This window comes from Cheilinus undulatus, linkage group 18 (assembly GCF_018320785.1).
Source record: "Cheilinus undulatus linkage group 18, ASM1832078v1, whole genome shotgun sequence".
Taxonomy (NCBI): domain Eukaryota; kingdom Metazoa; phylum Chordata; class Actinopteri; order Labriformes; family Labridae; genus Cheilinus; species Cheilinus undulatus.
The window spans coordinates 41075273-41096803 of record NC_054882.1 but is presented as its reverse complement, the minus strand read 5'-3'; the positions used below and the strand labels follow the sequence as shown (position 1 = coordinate 41096803).

The 21531-nt window shown below is 38.8% G+C and overlaps 1 protein-coding gene across 2 annotated transcripts in view; it reads right to left on the bottom strand.

The window, feature by feature from the left end:
• syne3 (spectrin repeat containing, nuclear envelope family member 3) overlaps nt 1–21531 on the bottom strand; it is an 87614-nt gene that overhangs the window by 55811 nt on the left and 10272 nt on the right. For both annotated transcript variants that reach the window (XM_041813163.1, XM_041813162.1), the window contains exons 5-6: nt 6797–6952; nt 4497–4856 (exon numbers count right to left, since the gene is read on the bottom strand). In XM_041813163.1, the coding sequence (XP_041669097.1) occupies nt 4497–4856; nt 6797–6952 (516 nt within the window). The remainder of the gene's footprint in view (nt 1–4496; nt 4857–6796; nt 6953–21531) is intronic.

Sequence of the window (21531 nt, the reverse complement as noted above, 5' to 3'; positions counted from 1 at the left end):
CGGTGTTATGACCATATGGGATTCTAGACCATTTCTCAGGTCTAGAATTTAGAAGAGAGCCACAAAAATGATGTATGGGCTGTTGTTTAAATAGCAGTAGAGCTGACAGGCTGTTCAAGTAAGAAGGAAAGAACACGAGTACAAGAAAAATTAGATGGAAGTGACAAAATCCTTCTCATGGTAGAGGGGATATTTTAATGTTAAAGAAGAGAAAGAAGAAAATTTCTGAAGCTGTTTGGCAAGTTGTTCCATTTCATATTTAGTGCTGTCGTTCCTGATGGCTGGGTTCAGCAGAGCTCTACAGAAAGCGTCTGTCTGGTTTATTCCAAGGTAATTTTACATAATCCTCCTCAGAAAAAGAGCGCTGTAGACACAGAGCTGTCTGCCTGTTGAAGGCCAATATCACTTAAAAGAGCACGCTGAAATGTACAATATGTTTCTGATGAATACTACTCTGAACTATCTGAGAAACACACGCAAGCAACACCTCTGAAATCTGTCTAAAAGTGAAGCTTTTACACTTTTGACACCAACAGCTGACGGAGGTTACAGTGTCTGCATATTTAATGTGAAGTTGAGAAAAGGCTCTGAAAAATCCAATCCACTTCATTTTTATGTGCCAGAGTGCTGCACAACACAGAAATAAAAACCCATCGAATATAAAAAAAAAAAAATCAATATGAAACATTAAAACAAATAAGAACGCTACAAAATCAACAAAGAAAAACATAAAAACAAATAAAAGCTATAAAAACATAGAGATTAAGCAGATAAAAGACACATAGAGACCTAGATCATTTAACTCTCACGGATCATCAAAAGCCAGAGAACAAAAATCAGTTTTAAGTCACGATTTAAAAGTTGGTAAGGTGGGGGTGTTTAGATTTCAGGAGGTAGTGTGTTCCACAGTTTAGGCTCAATCACCTAGACAACGAGGCGTAGCTGATCAGCAGACGTCAAGGATGTAAAAGGGGTGTAACGGAGTTCATTTATCTTATCTCCATCATGATTTTGACATTCCCACAACCAAAGAAACACAACTGTTAGTAATCACTTACGTTTTAATAACGTACTGCGCCCACAGAAAACTAAATGGTCATCAGTGACTGTGTTTACATGGACTAGGTATCCCGGTTATGAGTCATATCCTGGTTTTTATCATAACCAGGATACTGTGTTTACATGAGCACAGGAAAACCTGGCTATTCATATCCCTGTACACATGAGAAAAACTAGTCTCTGGTTTCTGATCACTGTGCAGGCATCTGTGATGTTATTTTACACCATAAAAGAAAGATAGACATAGAGAGACAGAAAGATTTAGAAAATCTTTCATACCATCAGCAATTAGACTGTATAATTCTAAAGTAAACAGATGAGAATCTGAGACGACTGAATTTCCCTTCGGGGATAAATAAAGTTCTTGTATTATATTGTATTGTATTGTATTGTATTGTAAAACGAGGAAGTTTGACATTTGAGAGAAATTAGTTCACTGTTGGTTATTTTGGGCTTAACATAATTAAATGCCAACATCACGTTAAAGAAACGGTATCCGCCTCGTTCCAACAACTGGAGAAAACAAAATTAATCTTGTTAATATTACGAATGTGTGCTTACAGCTAATAAAGCATCTGCAGAAAAAAGAGACTGAGAGGATGGCAAGTAGTGAAAGAGAGGTCTTAAATGAATAAGCTTAACATGAATTTACATTTTAAATTATTATGACTATTAGACTATTAGAATTATTATGATTAAATACTATGAAAGTTTGGCAGAGACGTTAAAAAAGAGTGAAGCAACTTGCAGTTGACTTATTTCACTAAATAACTGTCAAAATAAAGCATGTAAATACGGGGGGTGCTTAAACTGGAGTCTGGAAAAGAATATGCTTTTACTCTGAAAAGTGCACTGGAAGAGTCATTGTTTCTAAATTTCAGGACTGGGAGGCGTTGACAAACTGTGCAGGATGCTTACTGAGTGCCGTCTTTCCATCTTCAGCTCACAGAGCTCTAATTCCTGATAACTCATGGCGTGAGCGCTCATTCTCTGTCTCCACAGTAAACTACGCTCACGTTTCATTCATGGCTGAAAAATTAAACTGGTCAGTTCACGTTTTATCTAAGTATGAGCATGTTTTGACACAAAACTGCTGTCAGTTCATAGACTGATCTGCTGCAGACACAGCCGCTCAGTATTTACAAGTATCTTAAGTTAAATTAAGTTTAATCAAAGTTGCGCCTGCAAAGGAAGTGTACAGCTGACAGAAAAACGGGAAACAGCGTATACATGACACAGGATCCCGTTTTCTTGTGGAGTTCTCCAGGTAGCCAGGATACTGGAATATCCCTGTTTATGAAGACATATACATGCACAAAGAGAAACTGGGATACTAAATATAACCCGACAGAAACCGGGATACTCAAGTCCATGTAAACGCACTCATTGTAAAATATGTCTTTAGAAATACGTGAACCTATTTAATCATATTCACTTTCACATCATGTTTTGTGAATATTCTCTTTTATCTGTTATGTATTTTTATTTGACTTCAACCTGCTTATGTCTCTCATCTCTTCTCTTCCTCATGAGCACACAGAGAACACCAGTATGATTCTTGGCCTTTGCTTCTCCTTTTCTCTACAGTTAATGGCATTGTTGGTAAATTTATCGGTTAAGACAGTTTAACTCATGATTCATCTTTAATACGATCTGATGAGAACGAACATTTAGCTGTAGTTAAGTTAGCACCATAACTGGCGATGAAGCAGAGGTTCGTTTGTCCTTCAAAATAAGAGCATTTGACAAACCAGAAGTAAATTATCTGTAAACAGTAAAAAAATATATATATTTATAATAAGACAAAAAAAAGCACAGCAAAGAGCAGTTTGATGAGAAAATGTCTTGGTTTCTTTATGTACCATTCTATAAAATATATTCTTAGAAGAGGATTCATACTGAACACTAGGTCTCATTCTTTCACATTCCTATGTACGTTTTATATCTATATTAGGACTCATCAACAATATTTATTCAAGCACTAGCCTTTATAACAAATTATTGTCAAAACATTTTTATTTTCTTTGAAATTTATGTAATTTTTAGCCATTAGCACTGAGATCACATAGACTGAGATATTTTTGCCACATCATTCTGGGGCTGTTGTGCCGCCCATCACCAGGTTTGATGCTAACATGCTTTGATTGGTGGAAAATCTGTGCAGGAAGCAGGTCTTTAGTGGTTTTTCTTATGCATGGATATAGCCCTCTTAAAGACCCCAATGGGAGAAAACAGCACATTTTATTGAGAACAGCTGATTCATTTGTGATAATCATGAACCATGTTTAATAATGGCTGATAGGTGGATTTATGTAAAACATAATACTGAGTCATTCCTATTGAAAGTGTTCCAATCTCAGCTGTTTTCAGGGCTGTTTTAATAGCTATGGGGATTCAAAAAGATAACCTAAATACCACTGCATATTTTTTCTCCTCACATTTCCTGAGCTATCAAACTTCGGGGGCCAGATGGAAAGCTAAGGGGGCCTGACGTGCCCTCAGGCCGCCAGTTGATGATCACTGATCTAAATACACCAACTGCTCCACTGTTAGCAGCCTAGCAGAGAAGCATGCTCAGTCCTCGAAAGACAGTAGTAGCAGGAAGGTTTACAAAACAAATAAAATCAATTAAAAAATGTCCTTTGAATTAAAATGGATTAATAACCATGACCTCAAAATTAACACAAATAACTGTGGTTATCATATTGGCCACAATCGTGCAGCCCTAGGGTGTAGACATTTAAGAGGTCAGAGATGTACGGGGGAGCTGATTTGACTTAAGATTTAAAAAATATACCATTAAATTATTTCACTGAATTCCAAGATGACCAGGAGGCCAGGATCAGGGTAGTATGTTCATTAGGGATGAGTATCTGACACCTACTGGAATTAAATATTTCTACATATTATTACGATACCATGCCACTGTCGGTGCTCTGCTCATGTTTCCTATGATGGACACATTCATACTGACACATTTCCTTTACTGGTGATCTCTGAATGTGAAATTGTTTAAACCTCTTACTGAAAAAAAGTTAAACCAAATTCCCTTTCTTATCCTACTGGCATGTTTTTAAGATATTTATTTGAATAATTTATGATACAGAGACAGCTTTTCTTACCTGCCAACTTTGCATCCTTTTTAGTGTGTTTAAAATTCAATTTTTTTTTGCATTTAAACTGTTATTGTGTCATTATTACCTTCAAAGTAAAATGCATGACAGCTACCCAAACGAGCAGAAATTAATGCATTAATCACTGGCGTGAAGTCATTAATAGATAAAAACAATTTAATCTTGGATAAAAGCCTCAAATGATAAAAACTGCATGAACAACAGAACTTAAAATCACTGTTGATTTTTACACCAAAATTAGATTCCCAGAGAAAGCACAAAGAAGAGGAGAAAATAATGAAAACTGTCACTTTTGTTACTTACTGTGTATTTCCTCCACTGTCCCACCATCTGCTCCTCCGTGTGGTCAGCACGGTCCCCAGCCTCGCGGCCCTCCACCAGCTCCTGGTCCAGTCCCTGCAGCAGCCCCCTGAGACGTCCGATGTCCTCTCCCAGGCGCTGACAGCGGGCAATGTACTGAGTGTGGGAGTCCAGGCTGGAGCGCAGGCCGTCCTCCGCCTCATACAGACCCTGCCTTAGCCTCTGCCAGCCCAGCCTCAGCTCCTCTGCCTCCTCCACCACCACCTCGGCCCCCGCAGGAGACGTGTTGCCCCTCACACCCTCTGCCAGGCCCTCGATATGCTGCAGGGTCTTCTCTTCACCTGCTACAACGTCGTCCAGAGCCTGGACCAAGAAGACATGTCAGTGTGATGACTCAAAATAAAACTTAAGAATTTATAATAAGTTAAAACTGGAGTGCCGAAATTGCACACGAGGAATAAAACGACAAAAGGGGTTGTACACCAGTTTATTGATCCCTGAGGATTGAATGTTAAAATGTTAAAATGATAAAATGATCGTCATGTGACCCACGGATGGGCCGTTCAGTCATAGTCTGTATAGGAACTGATCCCCTCCGATATTCATGGCACACCTGTGAGGGACCGTGTGTATTTCTGCCTGCTGTGGTGAGAAGATCAAGAGGGAGTTGGAGCGGACGTGAGCCCAGCTGTCACTGATTTTAACCATGTTTCCCAGCGTCTGTCCATTTGCAGCGTGATATATAGGGGATTGCATGACTTCCCTGTATTACAAGTGTCAGACTTATTGTGAGAATTTAATAAATTGTGCACCATTGCTACAATCTTGTGCCGAAATCCAGCGCTCGTTTAACCATCTTGGAAGTAAAACAAGCGGGCATCGGTTCATACACAACTTTAGAGGATAAATCAGTTGCATTGGAGAACACTCTCTCATGATACTGAGTCAAAAACTCCTAGCAAACATTAGACCCCAGCTTTGACCTGGGGAGGAGGGGGCGAGGCTCTCTGGTCAGTGAGCATGTGGGTTTGCTCAGCTCTGGTCATGGAGTCAGAGGGAATGAGCAGAAAACCAGGACTTAGAAATTAAAGTCATTCATGTAAACAAGATAAATCAGTTAAAAGGCCATTTAGTTTGTTTAATAAAAGGACCAGGTAGAGACCTGCTCTATAGGAAAGATGTCCTTAAATGACTTCTGTTGTGATCTGGCACTGTATAGAAAATACAGTTGAATAAATTAACTTAACGTTAAAGGGGGGCGGAGGGGTGCCGAGGGGCGCCAACAGAATGGTAGGGGAAACACTGCTGTGTGTTTCTGAACTCCAGCAGAATGCCACAGTGAGTGTTGTGGCAAGAGCAGAGGAGAGACATAGCAATGTCTCCACCTCCCTGATCGGTTTTACATCTTCGGTTGACCTGTGGACCTCATGCTGTCTGGGCATCATTTACCATACCATTAATGCTTTTTTTCTGTTAACCAAGTACCTACAGTTTCCCAACTGCAGTCACATATTTTACCCCTTTAAGACAAGTCTATACTGGTCTAAGAGGTCCCCAAAACATGCCTATGGATTTTGTTGCAGAAAAAAACACTCCAGTATTGGATTTTTGCATGTCTAAAACCCCCTCTGTTTCAGGCCTGTTCAGAACAAGCTGTTTCTGTGTCAGTGGCTTTAAATGTTAATGAGCTGTGCGACTCTGCCCAGGACTCCTCCCCTCTCAGGAAATGGATGCGGCTTAATGGGTGTGGCTCTCCTGATCCACCTCTCAGCTGGAGAGGAGAATCAGGAGAGGAGGGCCAAACTTTATTCCAAACAGGGAATGCCAACAAAACCTGGAAGCGTGGCTAACTCCTCACATGACATCATGAAAATCTAAGATTGGGGGAGGGGGGTCTGATTCTTAGGGGGATTATGGACAGGTCAGGGGCACATATTTTTGTAAGAAAAGTGCATTTTGCACACTATGTGACCTTAAAGTTACAAGTGTCCATTTTCAACTGTTTTCTGAGTTTTTTCTTGACTTTTGACTTAATGCAGTAATAACTTGCATTTAATCAGATGTGAAATTTTTCACCTAGAAACATAACCTAGACCTGTACAGCATGCTTAGCAATAAGGATAGTTGAATTTAGTTTTCTGGTAGTTTTAGAGTTTAGAAGTACGAGCTGCACAGCTCAGAATATCAACTTCAGGTCTGAAAAGTATTCCCTTACCTTTCCAGAGCTGAAAATAACAATAAGAAAGTTTTGAGACAACAAACATGGCGACAACAAACATCTTGATCCTAATTCTGTTCCTCACTTGTAAGGCTTTGAGCTTGTTCTCGGCTGTATCCTCCCTCTCCATCAGATCAGTCAGCTCCTTGGTCTTTGACAGCAGCCACGACTGGAACCTCTGAACACAGCCTTGGTAGGTCTGGTGCTCCTCAGCGATCTTCTGAAGCAGTGACAGACGCTCCTAGCACAGAAGGAGAAACACCTCGGGGTAATTTTTAGCAAAAATGAACAACTTTCAGAACACATCACACACTTCAGGTTCAGGTTTCTGAGCAAGGAGCCAGAATGTAAATTTGTATTCTCATGTGACTCTCTCTGCTGTTTGTTATTTCACGAAGAGACTAGCAAACAGGGTCACTTCATGAGAGACGGATGCTCCCACACTAACAAAACATTATTGAAATCACCACTTTCCCATCTGGAGTGAAATGTTCAGCCGTGCCAGCGGGCCGGTGTGTTGGAGTGAAAGCAGGATGTAGGTAAAGACGGACGTGGGTGTGTGGTTAAATCTGACTGACACATGAAAGAGTCATCTGTAAAGAGGAGAGGAAGAGCAGATTCATTGTGGAGCTCATAAGGGAGAAAATCAGCCAGATTGACTAATCTGACAACAACTTTACTCCAAATGTGAATTATTTACATCTGAAATTCAACAGAGGACGAATGTTGTCTGACTTTGCAAATATTGGTTCTGAATATAAATGCACAGACTAACATCAACACACTTTTGATTAAGATCAGATTCATTTTGCTGTCTGAGGAATTCACTTAAAAAGAGTAAACCACTGAAGTAAAAAGAAGTTTAATTGAAATCCTTCATATTACAGCAGCATAAACATCCCCATCACACTCTCATAACCAGTCAAGCCCACAGTCACAAACAAAATCAGACTAAAGTTTGACTTAGTTCTTTGAAAAAGTAGATATTCACTTTCATGGAAGTTTGTCTCTTCAGTATCAGACTATGATGATGTAATTTATATGCACGTATCTTCATCCTTTTTCAAACTCTTTCATGCTGTCATGAGCTTTGTAACTGATGCAAATGTCTGTGCAAAGCAGCAATATCCAAGACTGAAAAAAATGTCTCAGTACCAATGAGCTGCAGTTCCTCAAGTGTCCACTGGAGCTGCTGGATTACAGCAAATATAATAATCCTAATTATTCTGATTGATATACAGATCACGATTATTAGACACAACTACAGACTGATTTAACAGCTCTATCTGAGAATGCATTTCAAATAATTAGGCTGAAGTCACTGTGTTGCTTAGAGAGGCAGACACAGCTTAGTTAACAAAAAGTGTTCTGGATTTTATTAATTTCATCAGGACCGATTCTATACAGAAGAGGTTGGAAAGATGTGCACTCAACTAAATTATGATCAATGCACTTCAATAAAACTCATTAATCGTTCTTTATTTTACTGGTTGATTATCATAGCATCCTTGAGAATCTCAGGAAAAGTATCTTTCTTTTCAAACTCAATTTGGCCCTACTAGCACACGACTTCCCCTACTAGTGGTAAGTGTTATAAGTAGAACTAAAAATGCCCATTAATACTACTAGTAGATTGTTTTTAGCCCTACTAATAGTGATAGTAAGCCTTAAAATGTAAAATAATTTGCTTTTAGTTTAATAGTAGTACTTGTAGTGAGAAGTTGTCTACCAGTAGGCAATTTTGCTTTACTAGTAGGGTCTGGAGGGACACAAGTTAGCCAAAAACCTCTAGTTAACCAAAATTTCTGTTGACTAGTTTACCAGTGAGCTAAAAATCAGAGTACTAGTAGAACTAGTGGAGTACTAGCTCTTACTAGTAGCCTGGAACAATGCATTTCTTTTTAAAACATTTTTTTTAAATTGCCCAAGCATCAATGACTGTGATTTAGCATTTGCCATCCAGTCAAAAACATTTTGTGAAGTCTCTCTAGCACCACTTAAACATACATGCATTAACGTTCAGTGTCTGTTACAGAGCAGAGACCAGACACAGGGATGTCTCCTGGTACTGACCTGCAGATTGATGACAGCCTCACTGCCCTGCACAAACACTGACATGCATGCAATCACCTAAATATGAAAGTACATAATACAGAAAGTAGAGAATCACTAATGACACTTTGGGTTTTTTTAAATCATCATTTAAAGAAAAGTGACTGTAGGTAGGCCCTGTACATTTTTTACGAAAATCTAATTTTGTCTTTCATTACTATAAACAGTCTTGTTAAACATTTAATGTGTTCACTGTTTAGTGAACATTTCTTATGTGCAGGACATGCTGGAAAATTACAAAATACTTTAATAGCTCTACTGCTGCATCCATGGCTTGTGAATGTGTGTGAATTGGATTAGTAAAACTGATGACAACAATACATAGCAGCCTTTACAATTGTTCTGTAAATGTGGAGGGAATGGGTGTGAATATGGGTGTTTTGTATTGTATGTTTTTACGTGTAATGGTGACCTATGGGTCTGGACAGTGTAAAGTAATAAAGTGTAACAAGTGCTTGGACTGGTTAGACGACTCAGAAAGCACTTCAGAGTCTCAAGTCCATTAACTTAAACTTGTGATCTGATGTAGAAGAATATGATACCTTATTATTAGGCCTGTTGTCAAACAAAGAAATTACACCCTGAGCACCAACACACTGGTTATCCAAAAATGATTAGAAAGAAGTTTTCTGAAAAACTGTATTTTATCTCCAGATCAACCTAATCACTGACAGTGTCCTCCCTTACTGGAAGTGTAAGTAAACATAAAAAAACATTACAAGCTTTTAGCATCTAAACAGATCAGTGCCCATAATTATGTAAAATACAGGCAATATGAATGCTAAACAGTGCCTGTATTCATCCCCCTAGATGTTTTACCCCTAAAATAGATTTTATAACTCAATAATAGTCTATAGAATTTGGCTTTTTTGACAAAAAAACAAAAAAAAAAAAACCCAAAAAACAAAAAACTTTTTTAAGTCAAAGTGAAAACTAATTTCTACAAAGTACTGTCAATTAAATAAGAATCTGTAATGTCAAATAAGTGACTACATAAATATTCACTCTCTTTAAAGTGACTGACCTAATTCAACAGAGGTCCAGCAGTGCTATCAGTGCTAGTAGTCTCAGTGAAACAGGGATCACCTGAGTGCAGCGAATGTGTCTCAGTGATTGTAGTCGGTATAAGGCAGACATTATTTTTGATTACTTTGCAATTTGTAATTAGTCATATAATTCAGGAAGTTCTTGTGTCATGCACAAAGGGTAACTCAAACTTTCTATATCATGCATCATGTAATATCTTTTGTTGCTTAGTTCGTGTTACACAAAATTCTCAGACAGATTACATTGCCACGTGTAAAACTTGCTTTCGTTTGTCACACTGTATATAAGCTCATGTCATCCTGCAATACATCGAAGAGAATCATTGAAACACGCACTCATTTGTTGGTCATCTTTCTCTTCCCTCTGAATCAGAGATGTAGGCGGGGTCAACACTTGCATGCGGAATCTCCCATAGGCTTGCCCTATACTTGATAGTCATCTACTTAGTTTTCAGTTATAGCAGTAGTATAAAGACACCTGTGTCTGGATGGTCCAGTCACTGGTTCATCAGTATTCCTGGCTACCATTACACCATGAAGACAAAAGAACAGTCCAAGCAGCTCAGAGAAAAGATTATTGAAAAGTATACATCAGGCAATGGATACAAAAGAATTTCCAGGGCTCTGAACATCCCCTAGAGTTCAGTTAAATCCATCATGAAGAAATAAAGGAATATGTCACATGAGTAAATCTGCCTAGATCAGGCCATCCTCACAAACTGAGAGAGCATGCAAGAAGGATACGAGTGAGAGAGGCCACCAAGACACCTATGACTGCTTCTTTACCAGTCAGAGCTTTATGGGAGAGTGGCAAAGAGAAAGACACTTTGAAGACAACTCAGATTCAATCTGGACTAGAATTCACCAAAAGGCATGTGAGAGGCTTCATGGAAGAAAGTTGTTTAGTTTTATGAGACCAAAATTGAGCTTTTTGGCCATTGGACAGGACACTATGTTGGGCGGACATAAACACTGACGTCACCACAAACACATCATCCCCACTGTGAAGCATGGTGGTGGCAGCATCCTGCTGTGGGGATGCTTCTCAGCAGCTGGCTCTGGAAGGACTGTTAAGGTAGAGGGTAAAAACAATGCAGCATAATATAGGAAAATCCTGAGGCACACGGCGAGAGCTTCACAGAAATGGGTTAAAGACAACAAGCTGAATGTTCTGGAGTGGCTGAGCTTAAGACCAGACTGCTATCCAAAAGAGAATTTCTGTCTGGACTTGAAAAGGACTGTTCACGCCTGATGCCTGTGCAACCTGACAGAGTAGAGCAGCTTTCATAGCACCACTTCAACAGTTTTATCAGACCAAATCCTGCTCGACCACTACATTTATGGCAATGCGGTTCAAAGTTTTTTAAGAGTTTGTTAGAATGGCTGTGAAAATAGTCAGAAAATAACATCTGATTTATCTGCATCTGCTGATTTGTCTGCCAGCGTATGCTCTTTCTTGATTGCCCACCACTGCCAGCTTCTTCTTTCTCTCACCCTCTCTCTCTCTCTCTCTTTCTCTCTCCCTGCAGAATAGTCTGAACCATGACATTTTAGCTGAAGGAGAACTCATCGACCAACTAATTGACCAATGGACTATTGTTTTGTTAGTGAATTTTTACGCAAGCACATATGACACAAAAGCATTGTTTATTATGTTTGGCTGATGGATTTTTTCCATCTACCCACTGACCTGGTCACTAAGTATTTGTGGGCAACAATTCACAGAAAACAAGTTCAGTGACCTAAAGCTAGAAGCGTGTTATCAGAGAAATCCCTCCTCCAGGTCCGAACAGAGTTTTATGAATCTGCCTTTATATTTATACCCTACAGACTGAAAAAAGAGCTGCACGGCAAACAAAATTTCTAATCCTTTGACAGCTTCAAAAGTGCGTCAAACTCTTCTTTTTGATGCCCTTAACAGCTCCTTTAATCAACCCTGATTCTGTTGAGCTCCTGTATGCTTTGTTTGACTTTGGAGTCTGTTTTTATGTTGTGGTGCACCTGCTCCTACCTTTTTCTTCAGACATAAAAGGTAAAAGAAATATTCCAATGAGACCTTTCTATTTGAACAAAGGCTGAATAAAACCACACCATCCTTTTCAGCACATGGACACAGTTCCTTTTCCTTAAATCCTTTAAGAAACCAGCTTTTTATCTTAGTCAACATGAACTCATGTGTAGGTGTACAAGTATATAACTCAGCGTTATGGGGAAGAAAGGAACGAGAGCACATTAAAACTTTCCACTTCAAGCTGCAGCTATAATTGTTAAAGTCCAGAGAAGTTGTTTCGTCTTCAAACAAAGGAATTTTCTGTTTTACTCAAGAGGATTAACGTTTTCATTTCATGCTTCAATTTCACTTTCTGTCTTTGTTTGTTTTCCATTTCATTGTTTTCTCTCCTTCTGTGCATTACTCTGCACATCCTACCAGCTTACTTATGTGTCTTAAAAGGTGCAATATGTAGTTTTCACACTGCATGTCTGATTTACACGAGGACTAAATTATCCGCCCCCCTATGAAAATGTCATTGATTTAAATGTTTTTCTCAAGTGCTGTTACACAAAGCAAAGATTTTTTTAACACAGCTTTTCCAAACATCCTAGTTTTATTCTGGATGCTATAATTATTATTCTTTACTTTACACACAGAAATAAAAATATTCCACAAAAAACAAAAACTACCAGGGTCAAAATTATTATCCCCCCTGGTGCTAACTGTCAATAGTGTGTCCTTTTTTCTGGATAACAGCCTGCAGTCATTTGTTGTAGTTTTCAACAAGTCTCTGACTCGTCTCCTAAGGAATCCCATCCCATTCTTCTTTGGCCAATCTCTCAAGGTCCTCCAGACCATGCTTCTGTCATGGCCCATCATCTTCAGTCCACCCCACAGATTTTCGCTGGGATTTAGGTCAGGGCTTTGTGCAGACCAGTCAGTAACACTCTCTTTGGTCTTCTGAAGGTAGTTCTTCACCAGGAGTGACGTATGCTGTGGGTTGTCGTCATGTTGGAAGACCCAGTCTTGTTGCTGACTGCTTCAGGTTTTCTTTCTAAATCTCCACATAGCCTTCTTTTTCATGGTTCCTTCCCCCTGGACAAGGTTTCCAGTTCCAGACTCACTGAAGCATCCCCACAGCATAATCCTCCCACCACCATGTTTCACTGTGGGGACGGTGTTCTTTGGGTGACTTGCCTCTCCCTTCTTTCTCCAAACATCACCAACGTCTCTGTGGCCAAAGAGCTGTAGTTTGGTCTCATCTGACCAAAGGACACACTTCCAGTATTCATAATCCTTCTCCAGGTTGTCCCTAGCATACCAGTCTGGCTTGAAGGTGTCTCTTCTCTTTTCTTGGTCTGTAACCTCTTAGTCCATTCCTGCAGGGCTCTAGTGATGGTCTTCTTTTAAGGCTACAGTTCCTGACTTGTCTAAGTCCTTCACTAGAGTCTTGTCAGTTGTTCAGGGGTCTTTAGACACATCTCTCACTAGTTTTCATTCCAGAGTCTTTGAAATCTATCTGTGAGACAAAGTAAAATAATCAAATCATATCCAATCCAAAAAAGACTAGGATGTTTGGAAAAGCTGTGTGAAAAACTCTCCACTCTGTTTAACAGCACTAGGGAAATACTTGAGAAAAACTGAAATTTTCATAGGGGGGCTAATTATTCTGTCCATGTGTATGTAGAGTTTCACACTGACATGTCTGATTTAAAAATGACTGCAGCAATGTTGTAGTTTTCAAAGCCAGAGCAATCCTTCATTTCTAGAGCTGTAACAGGACAGCGCACTATTTCTCATGCTAACACTCATGAAAAATCAATGTGTTTCTGTTGCCACAGATTGCATCAGGAGTTAACGGTGAGCTTGTCGCTCCACTCTACTTCCTGTTTGAACACGTCCCTCAGATTGTAGAGATGCAACAATTGTGAAAATTAGGGATGATGGCGACACCAATGTTTTTTCTATAACTCCTTTTGTGTAAGACTACGAGTATGCCATCAGGACAACAAAGCACAATTTGTCTAACTGGTCTCTGTCTCTTCTCTGTAAAAAACCTCTGATTTGATTCAGCAGCTATATATACCTGATAACAGGATAAAACTGATTGAACCCAACAGATAAACACTGATAACTGATCTGTTCATTCCACATTATGTTGCTGATAGCTGATGTTTGTAAACAGAACAGTTAACACTTGGATCCTTCTATGTCCATTTTGAGGACTTTCAATACCTTTATCATCTTTATTTTAAGTTGACAGTCACATTTTATAGATTGAGGCATCAAATTTGGCCAAAGTTATTATTTTTCTTCATATTAAAAAAAAAATAAATAAATAAATAAATATATATATATATATATATATATATGTGTGGGTGTGTGTGTCTGTGTGTGTGTGTGTGTGTGTGTGTGTGTTGCCCATAGAACTCTATTGACACCAAATATTACTATTGATATACTATTGATCCTTCCATCCGTGTTTGTCCAAAATCTGGACAACAGACTTCCATTAAAAACATGTTTTTTTTAATTGTGTGTCTATGGCACCAAAACAACGTACAGCAACCTTTCTATGCAGTCACTCAATCACCAGGGCTCTAAATTTCACCATTCCACAGTGATCCAGCAGATGAATCAGGTACCACTGACCCTTCAGCAAAGTGCATGCAGGACTTCTTCCATGGACTCAGAGAGTTTGAAGCACTATTTCATCCACTACACATCATCAGAATTAAATGAATGATTCATGCCACTGGATATGGATATCTGAGAGTGGGCTACATGTGTAAGGAAAAGTTTGTGTGCTCCTACGTGTGTGCTTGGGTGCGAATCTGCATCTATGTTTACAACCAGACATCCCGGAAGTGGGGTGTTAATAGTCGAAAAATGCAGTTTCTGTGTTCTGCAGACTGGGACTAAGAAAGGGGGACATTTGACCAATTTAAACTTTGCCCTCACTTCATAGCAAGTGGATAGACATATATGAGGATGCACAGGTTCTTTTGATCAATAGGTAAGACTATATCATGTCAAATATGCAGTAAATTTATATATGTGCGTAATGAGCGTAATCGCAATCACATTTTGGTTAGAGCCGAAAATGCGCGTTTGTGATTCATATCCTACATATATCCTCAGATTTTTTATGCCTGTACATAAAATAAACCTAACATGAACAAATGTTTCCCCTTGCATATGATTTGGTAGAGGAAAAGGATGGTAAAACTGGTGTGTTTTTCGCTCCGATAGACTCATCTGTTTAGAATGGACGCTATCTCATTGAATCCAAGTCATAGGCATAGTGAACAATAACTGGCATAAAAAGGGTGTAACTTTGAATGTCTTTGTTTTTTTTTCTTTTTTTGTGGTCAGGGTTGAAGTTGTTGAAGAGATTTGAAGCAGTCAAAGTTAAAAAAAAAAAAAAAAAAAAGAAAAATGAGTATTTTATTAACAGTTTTCTCTATGTCCAGAATGGATGTACAAGGACAGATGGAACTAAAGTAAGGAATTTGGCACTACAAAAAATTTCAATGCATCAAAATCAATTTTACTACTCAACAATGACACGGCCCAAACTGTATTTATTGAAAAAAAAAGTTTTTTTTTCTAGATCATTTTATATGGGAAATATGGTGTTTTTGTGTTTTTTACCATATAAAAAATACAGTGACATGGTGTTTTGACATTGTGACATTCTTTTTTTAGTGGTCAGGGTTGAAGTTGTTAAAGAGATATGAAGCAGTGAAAGTAAAAAAAAAAATGTTGAAAATGATTATTTTATTAACACTTATGTGCATATCCGATTTCTGGACATCCTGATGATGATGATCTCTGGAATGCCAATATTTTCAAATTCAAATGAGTCAATACCAATACTGATACCAGTATATAAATGTAGTACAGACTAAAAACTGCAGTCCTACCTAAGAACACTTCAAAGTCAAAGCACTGAGGATGAATAATAAAGACTTTAGCTGACCTAGGTCTACCTCAGACGCCTCAGACTTTATTTGTACACATGGCCGATATTTACAGCTGATGTATCTGTTCTTTTTACATTCCTCTTAATAGTAATATTTTGTCTTCATGTTGTATTTTGCATAAATATTGTGTTTTTATAAGGCAGCTTTTCTAAAACTTCAAAAAGCTACGACATAATTTGAGACCTAAAACTCTTGTTTGGGTCAGCGGAAAAACGTCTAGAACATCTATAAGATAAGACTCAAATATTTACCTTATATTTATCAGATTTTTGTTTTATAAACAGAGAATTTCAACATTACCATTACTCATAAGTGTCTGTGGGGTCACAGAGTACAATAAATGAGCCTGTGCCATTTTTTTTGTTCTGATCAGGCATCTGCAAAATCACTTTAATATAAACTTCCATTTCTATTATTTATATCTGTATGTCTAGTGGCATTAATGTCTCTGAAGATGCTGATAAATTATTTAAACTGGGAGAAAGTGTCAGTAGAATAGTAAACCAAGCATCACAGGTTGATCCAAGTTAAACCATGGTTGTATACATCAGACAAAATAAATATTATAAAGTAGGGGTGTGACTAGATCTTGGGATCTAAAAGTCACGAGATTTCTTGTCGAGGTGAGAATCATCTTGCAAGATCAATATTGCACAGACACCAGAAGCAGCAGCTCTCCTGACAGAAAACAATACCTAACCGGAAGTTATAAAAGATGACAGAGATTCCCTGGACACTTTAAAATTGTTGGTATGACAGCTAGTGAAGTAACAGAGCTGATCCGTGACCTATTCAGCTCTCGCTTCATCCCCCACCCCCTCCTCCGCGTGCGTTACTTGGGGCCGCACATGATCCGCCAATGCATAATAAGTTCATCATAACGGAGGGAAATGATTAAATGCTGCAACTGGAAACCCTTGCAGCCTGAGCAAGTTTGTGTATGTGCGCAGACTTCCTTATAGTGCGGATGTCTGTGACTTTGTAACTTCGAAACAGTCGCCGCTTCACCATGTCTCGTTCTCCTCTCACCATGTGTCAGTCACACATCCATCAGCTGTTGGCTGTGCGTATCATCAGTCAGAAGCTTAACATGCGTAGCACGACGGGCTGTTGTCCTGCAGCAGTAAACTATCAAAACTAATTCTGTCTGAGCGCCGTAGACTCCATTGTTAGCTCCAAAAAACCCGAAGTTCTAGCTCCAGTTAAACGCGCCCTGTTTGTTGTCTGACAGCTGGCAGAACAGAGACACACACTCGCTCACCAATGCACACACATAACGCTCAGATGAGCGTTATGTGTGTGCATTGGTGAAAAAAGACCACAAAATGTTAAAATGATCTACACTGCCTGGCCAAAAAAAAAAGTCGCCACCAAAAAAAAGGTCACACACTCTAGTATTTCGTTGGACCGCCTTTAGCTTTGATTACAGCACGCATTCGCTGTGACATTGTTTCAATAAGCTTCTGCAATGTCACAAGATTTAGATCCATCCAGTGTTGCATTAATTTTTCACCAAGATCTTGTATTGATGATGGGAGAGTCTGACCACTGCGCAAAGCCTTCTCCAGCACATCCCAAAGATTCTCAATGGGGTTAAGGTCTGGACTCTGTGGTGGCCAATCCATGTGTGAAAATGATGTCTCATGCTCCCTGAACCACTCTTTCACAATTTGAGCCCGATGAATCCCGGCATTGTCATCTTGGAATATGCCCATGCCATTAGGGAAGAAAAAATCCATTGATGGAATAACCTGGTCATTCAGTATATTCAGGTAGTCAGCTGACCTCATTCTTTGGGCACATAATTTTGCTGAACCTAGACCTGACCAACTGCAGCAACCCCAGATCATAGCACTGCCCCCATAGGCTTGTACAGTAGGCACTAGGCATGATGGGTGCATCACTTCACCTGCCTCTCTTCTTACCCTGATGCACCCATCACTCTGGAACAGGGTAAATCTGGACTCATCAGACCACATGACCTTCTTCCATTCCTCCAGAGTCCAATCTTTATGCTCCCTAGCAAACTGAAGCCTTTTTTGCATGCCAATGATTTGACCCTCCTTAAACAGACTAACATCTTTTCCACGACCACAGGATGTGTCTTTCGACATGGTTGTTTAAGAATTGAGAAGTTACTCATTGCATTAGCTGGGGTTAAATAACTTGTTGCCAGCCGAAAGATAATCGCCCATGCAGTCACTATTCAATAGGAGGCTGATACCTATTTACTTAGTTAAATCCAGGTGGCGACTTTTTTTTTGGCCAGGCAGTATATTTCTCTACATTACAGCAAATGTGTTATTGACAGAAAGATTTCTCATGAGTGTTTTAAATATGGATGTCCTTAAAGAAGATGAGAAATAGTTTGATTTTATTTATGCAGCTCTTTCTATTTCAGTCTGTTGTAAACAGTGTTTAAAGTACTTTCAAAATAATCTACATGCTTTTATTATATAGAATTAAATATGATATTGAATATAATTATTGTAATTGCAGCAATGAGTGCATAGTGTAGTAAAATAAAGATGTGGTAGAATATTAAAATGAAAGGTTTGATTTGACGAGCATTTAAATGTACAGTTTGAGTCAGAGTTAGACAAGATAAACTGTGTGTAAGCATTGAAGCCTACTCAGTACGAGAGGAGTTAGTTTAACATTTCTGAATAGACCTAAATGCTTCCCAATTACGACTTTCAGCCATCTGAAGGACATATTTTCCACTCATATTTTTTTCCAAAATTAAAAAAAAGTGTTAAATCTCGTCTCATGTCTCATGGGCCAAAATCTCATCTCATCTCGTCTCATCTCATGAGATAAGCGTCTCCTCTCACCCCTCTTAAAGGTGCAGTGTGTAAAACTGAATATCAACATCTAGAAGTGGGTTCTAGATTGCATTTCTCTGCTGGAAACTGTGGCAATCCGTTGAATTTAATGTGCATCTGTAATGTGAATACAATACAATACAATAAGTTTATTTATCCTTTTTTTCCTTTTTTCCTCTGTGTTACCATGGAAACATGTAAAAATCCAAGATGGCGGCATCCATGGAGGGGACCCTCCCTATGTATGAATTAAAAGTTTATTCTGAGTTGTTTTTCTTAAAATAGCTATTTTTGAATTTAGACGACTAAACACTTATTTAGATAGACCTGTCTTAGAAATGTTTTGCTTTATTTTACCAAGTTTGTTCAGCTAAATGCTACTAGGCTAAATATTACACACTGCACCTTTAAAAAGGTACATGAGTTAACACTTCTGGCTATATTTTGCTATGTGTGAGATTTAAATAATAACCTGCAATCAAGTGTTTTATTATCATTTAAAATCTAGTTTTCTTTTTTAATAATTTCTAAGGTTTTTAGAAGGGATGTACAGGTATCAAAATGTCACGGTACAATAATACCTAGGTAAGAAGTCCACAGTACTGTATTTATGGTAGTATCAAAAAAAAAAAAAGAAAAAATGTGATGTCTGCATTTATTAAACAAAGACTTCACTTAAAATATTACAAAATGTGCAAAAAGTTCCATAGGTGTGCATTTGACTTAATAATAGACACTTAAACTTAGGCTCCAGGGTGTTTAATAACCTTCTAAAACTTTCATAGTCCAGGACTGAAATAGCTGCAAGTCTTTGGTGATATATTCACAGATACACCTTGAGATCTGTTGAGCCCTCACACTGTTGTTTGGAATCAGGATTGTGAAGGCTTCCTCAAGACTCTTTCAGCCTGACTGGATTCTGCTCTGATCTTCGCTGATCTTCCACACATCCCATTTGAACGTCACTGAAGCCTCCATAATCTCAGAAACTTTGTTACTTTTCCTTCTTCTTCCCTGGTTTAGGCAAGGTGGATGCATTGATGGCATATTGCCGCCCCACTCTTTTACTTGGTTCTCCCTTACAACTCGTAGCATCGACCATTTTCACACTGTAAGATCAAGCTACAAAGTGGAGCACAAAGGATGACACAAGAGCCAATGGTACCTGTAGTTCCCACTTCCCTTCGTGCTGCTCGACAGAAAATAACAAAAAAAACTAAATGTATTTGTTGGCCTGAAGAACCTATCGTTTGAAACCATCACATGTCCACAAAGATATTAAGATGCTACTGCCACTGTGGCACAGCATAATTAAGGATACGTCACATCTCTAGGTTTGAGTTATTGTAAATGACCTCTCGTGGCCCACCTGAAGTACCTCTGGAACCTGCTGGAAATCCTAAGAATAAACTACATTCAGTTTGTTCATACTAAAAACTGTTGGGTTTTTTTTCTTCACGATACGATCGTACAGTGTCCTTACGTGTCTTAGTAAAAATCCCCTCAGCCAGCTGCAGTTTAGAGCATTTATAAAGTAAAGCACATTATACCAGTCCTTAAATCACTTTATGCACATTTGACTTGTGTGTCAATACTACTGCCTGGCTAAGGGCCAAATGGTTTGGGGACTAAATCTGTATGATTTATTGGTAGGTACGCTATGAAGGATCCAGACCCCTCAGGTGATCAGGAAAAGATTCTCTCAGTGTTTAAAGGATCAAACAAGGAATGCATCTCTGAGAAACAAGCTTTCTGAATACCAGAGGTCTGATAAATCTGTCACCTTACTTAAATTATTACTGTTTGGTGCACCTTTAAATGAAGTAAGACACAGACGTCTTCTTCTTGGTTTGAACTGTTTCTTTTAAGAGCATTATAATGTGTTCTGAAGGTCTTGTTAAATGCATTTATATGTCCCTGTTAAGCACTTTGATTTGCATGGAAGCATTAAAGTGCTATGCAAATAAACTTGCATCTCTTTGTTTGTTCTCTTCCTGCACCAACATGAGCAGAGCTGAAAGCAAAGCTCTGTTCAAACTTCACTGTTAATGTAAGGATCAAATACTGAAAGTGACTTATACTGTCATAATGAAACAAAGTTTCATTACAAAGTAGGAACATGCACATCAGGGTTTTTATCTAACTGATTTGTTGCATATTTATCACACTTAAATATTTCGGATCATTAAACCAATTTTAATATCTCACAAAGACAACCCAAGTAAACACAAAATGCTGTTTCTAAATGATGATTTTATTTATTAAGGGAAAAAATACAAACCTATCTGGCCCTGCGTGAAAAAGTAATTGCCCCCTGAACCCAGTAACTGGTTGTTCCACCCTTGGCAGCAATAACTGAGATCAAGCGTTTGTGAGAACCGATGATGAGTCTTTCTTATCGCTGTGGTGGAATGTTGTCCCACTCTTCTTCGCAGAATTGTTTTAACCCAGCCATACTGGAGGGTTTCCAGCATAAACTGCCCGTTTAAGGTCACACCACAGCATCTCATGTGGATTTAAGTCCGGACTTTGACTTAGCCACTCCAAAACCTTCATTTTGTTTTTTATTTGAGCCATTCAGAGGTGGACTTGCTGGTATGTTTTGGGTCGTTGTCCTGCTGCATAACTCAAGAGCTCTTGAGCTTGAGGTCATGAACTGATGGCTGGGCGTTGGCGTTCAGGATTTTCTGGTAGACAGCAGAAGTCATGGTTCCATCAATCACAGCAAGTGGTCCAGGTCCTGAAGCAGCAAAGCAGCCCCAGACCATCACACTGCCACCACCATGTTAGACTGTTGGCATGATGTTCTTTTTATCAAATGCTCTGTTATTTTTACTCCAGCCCTAACGGGCCGCACA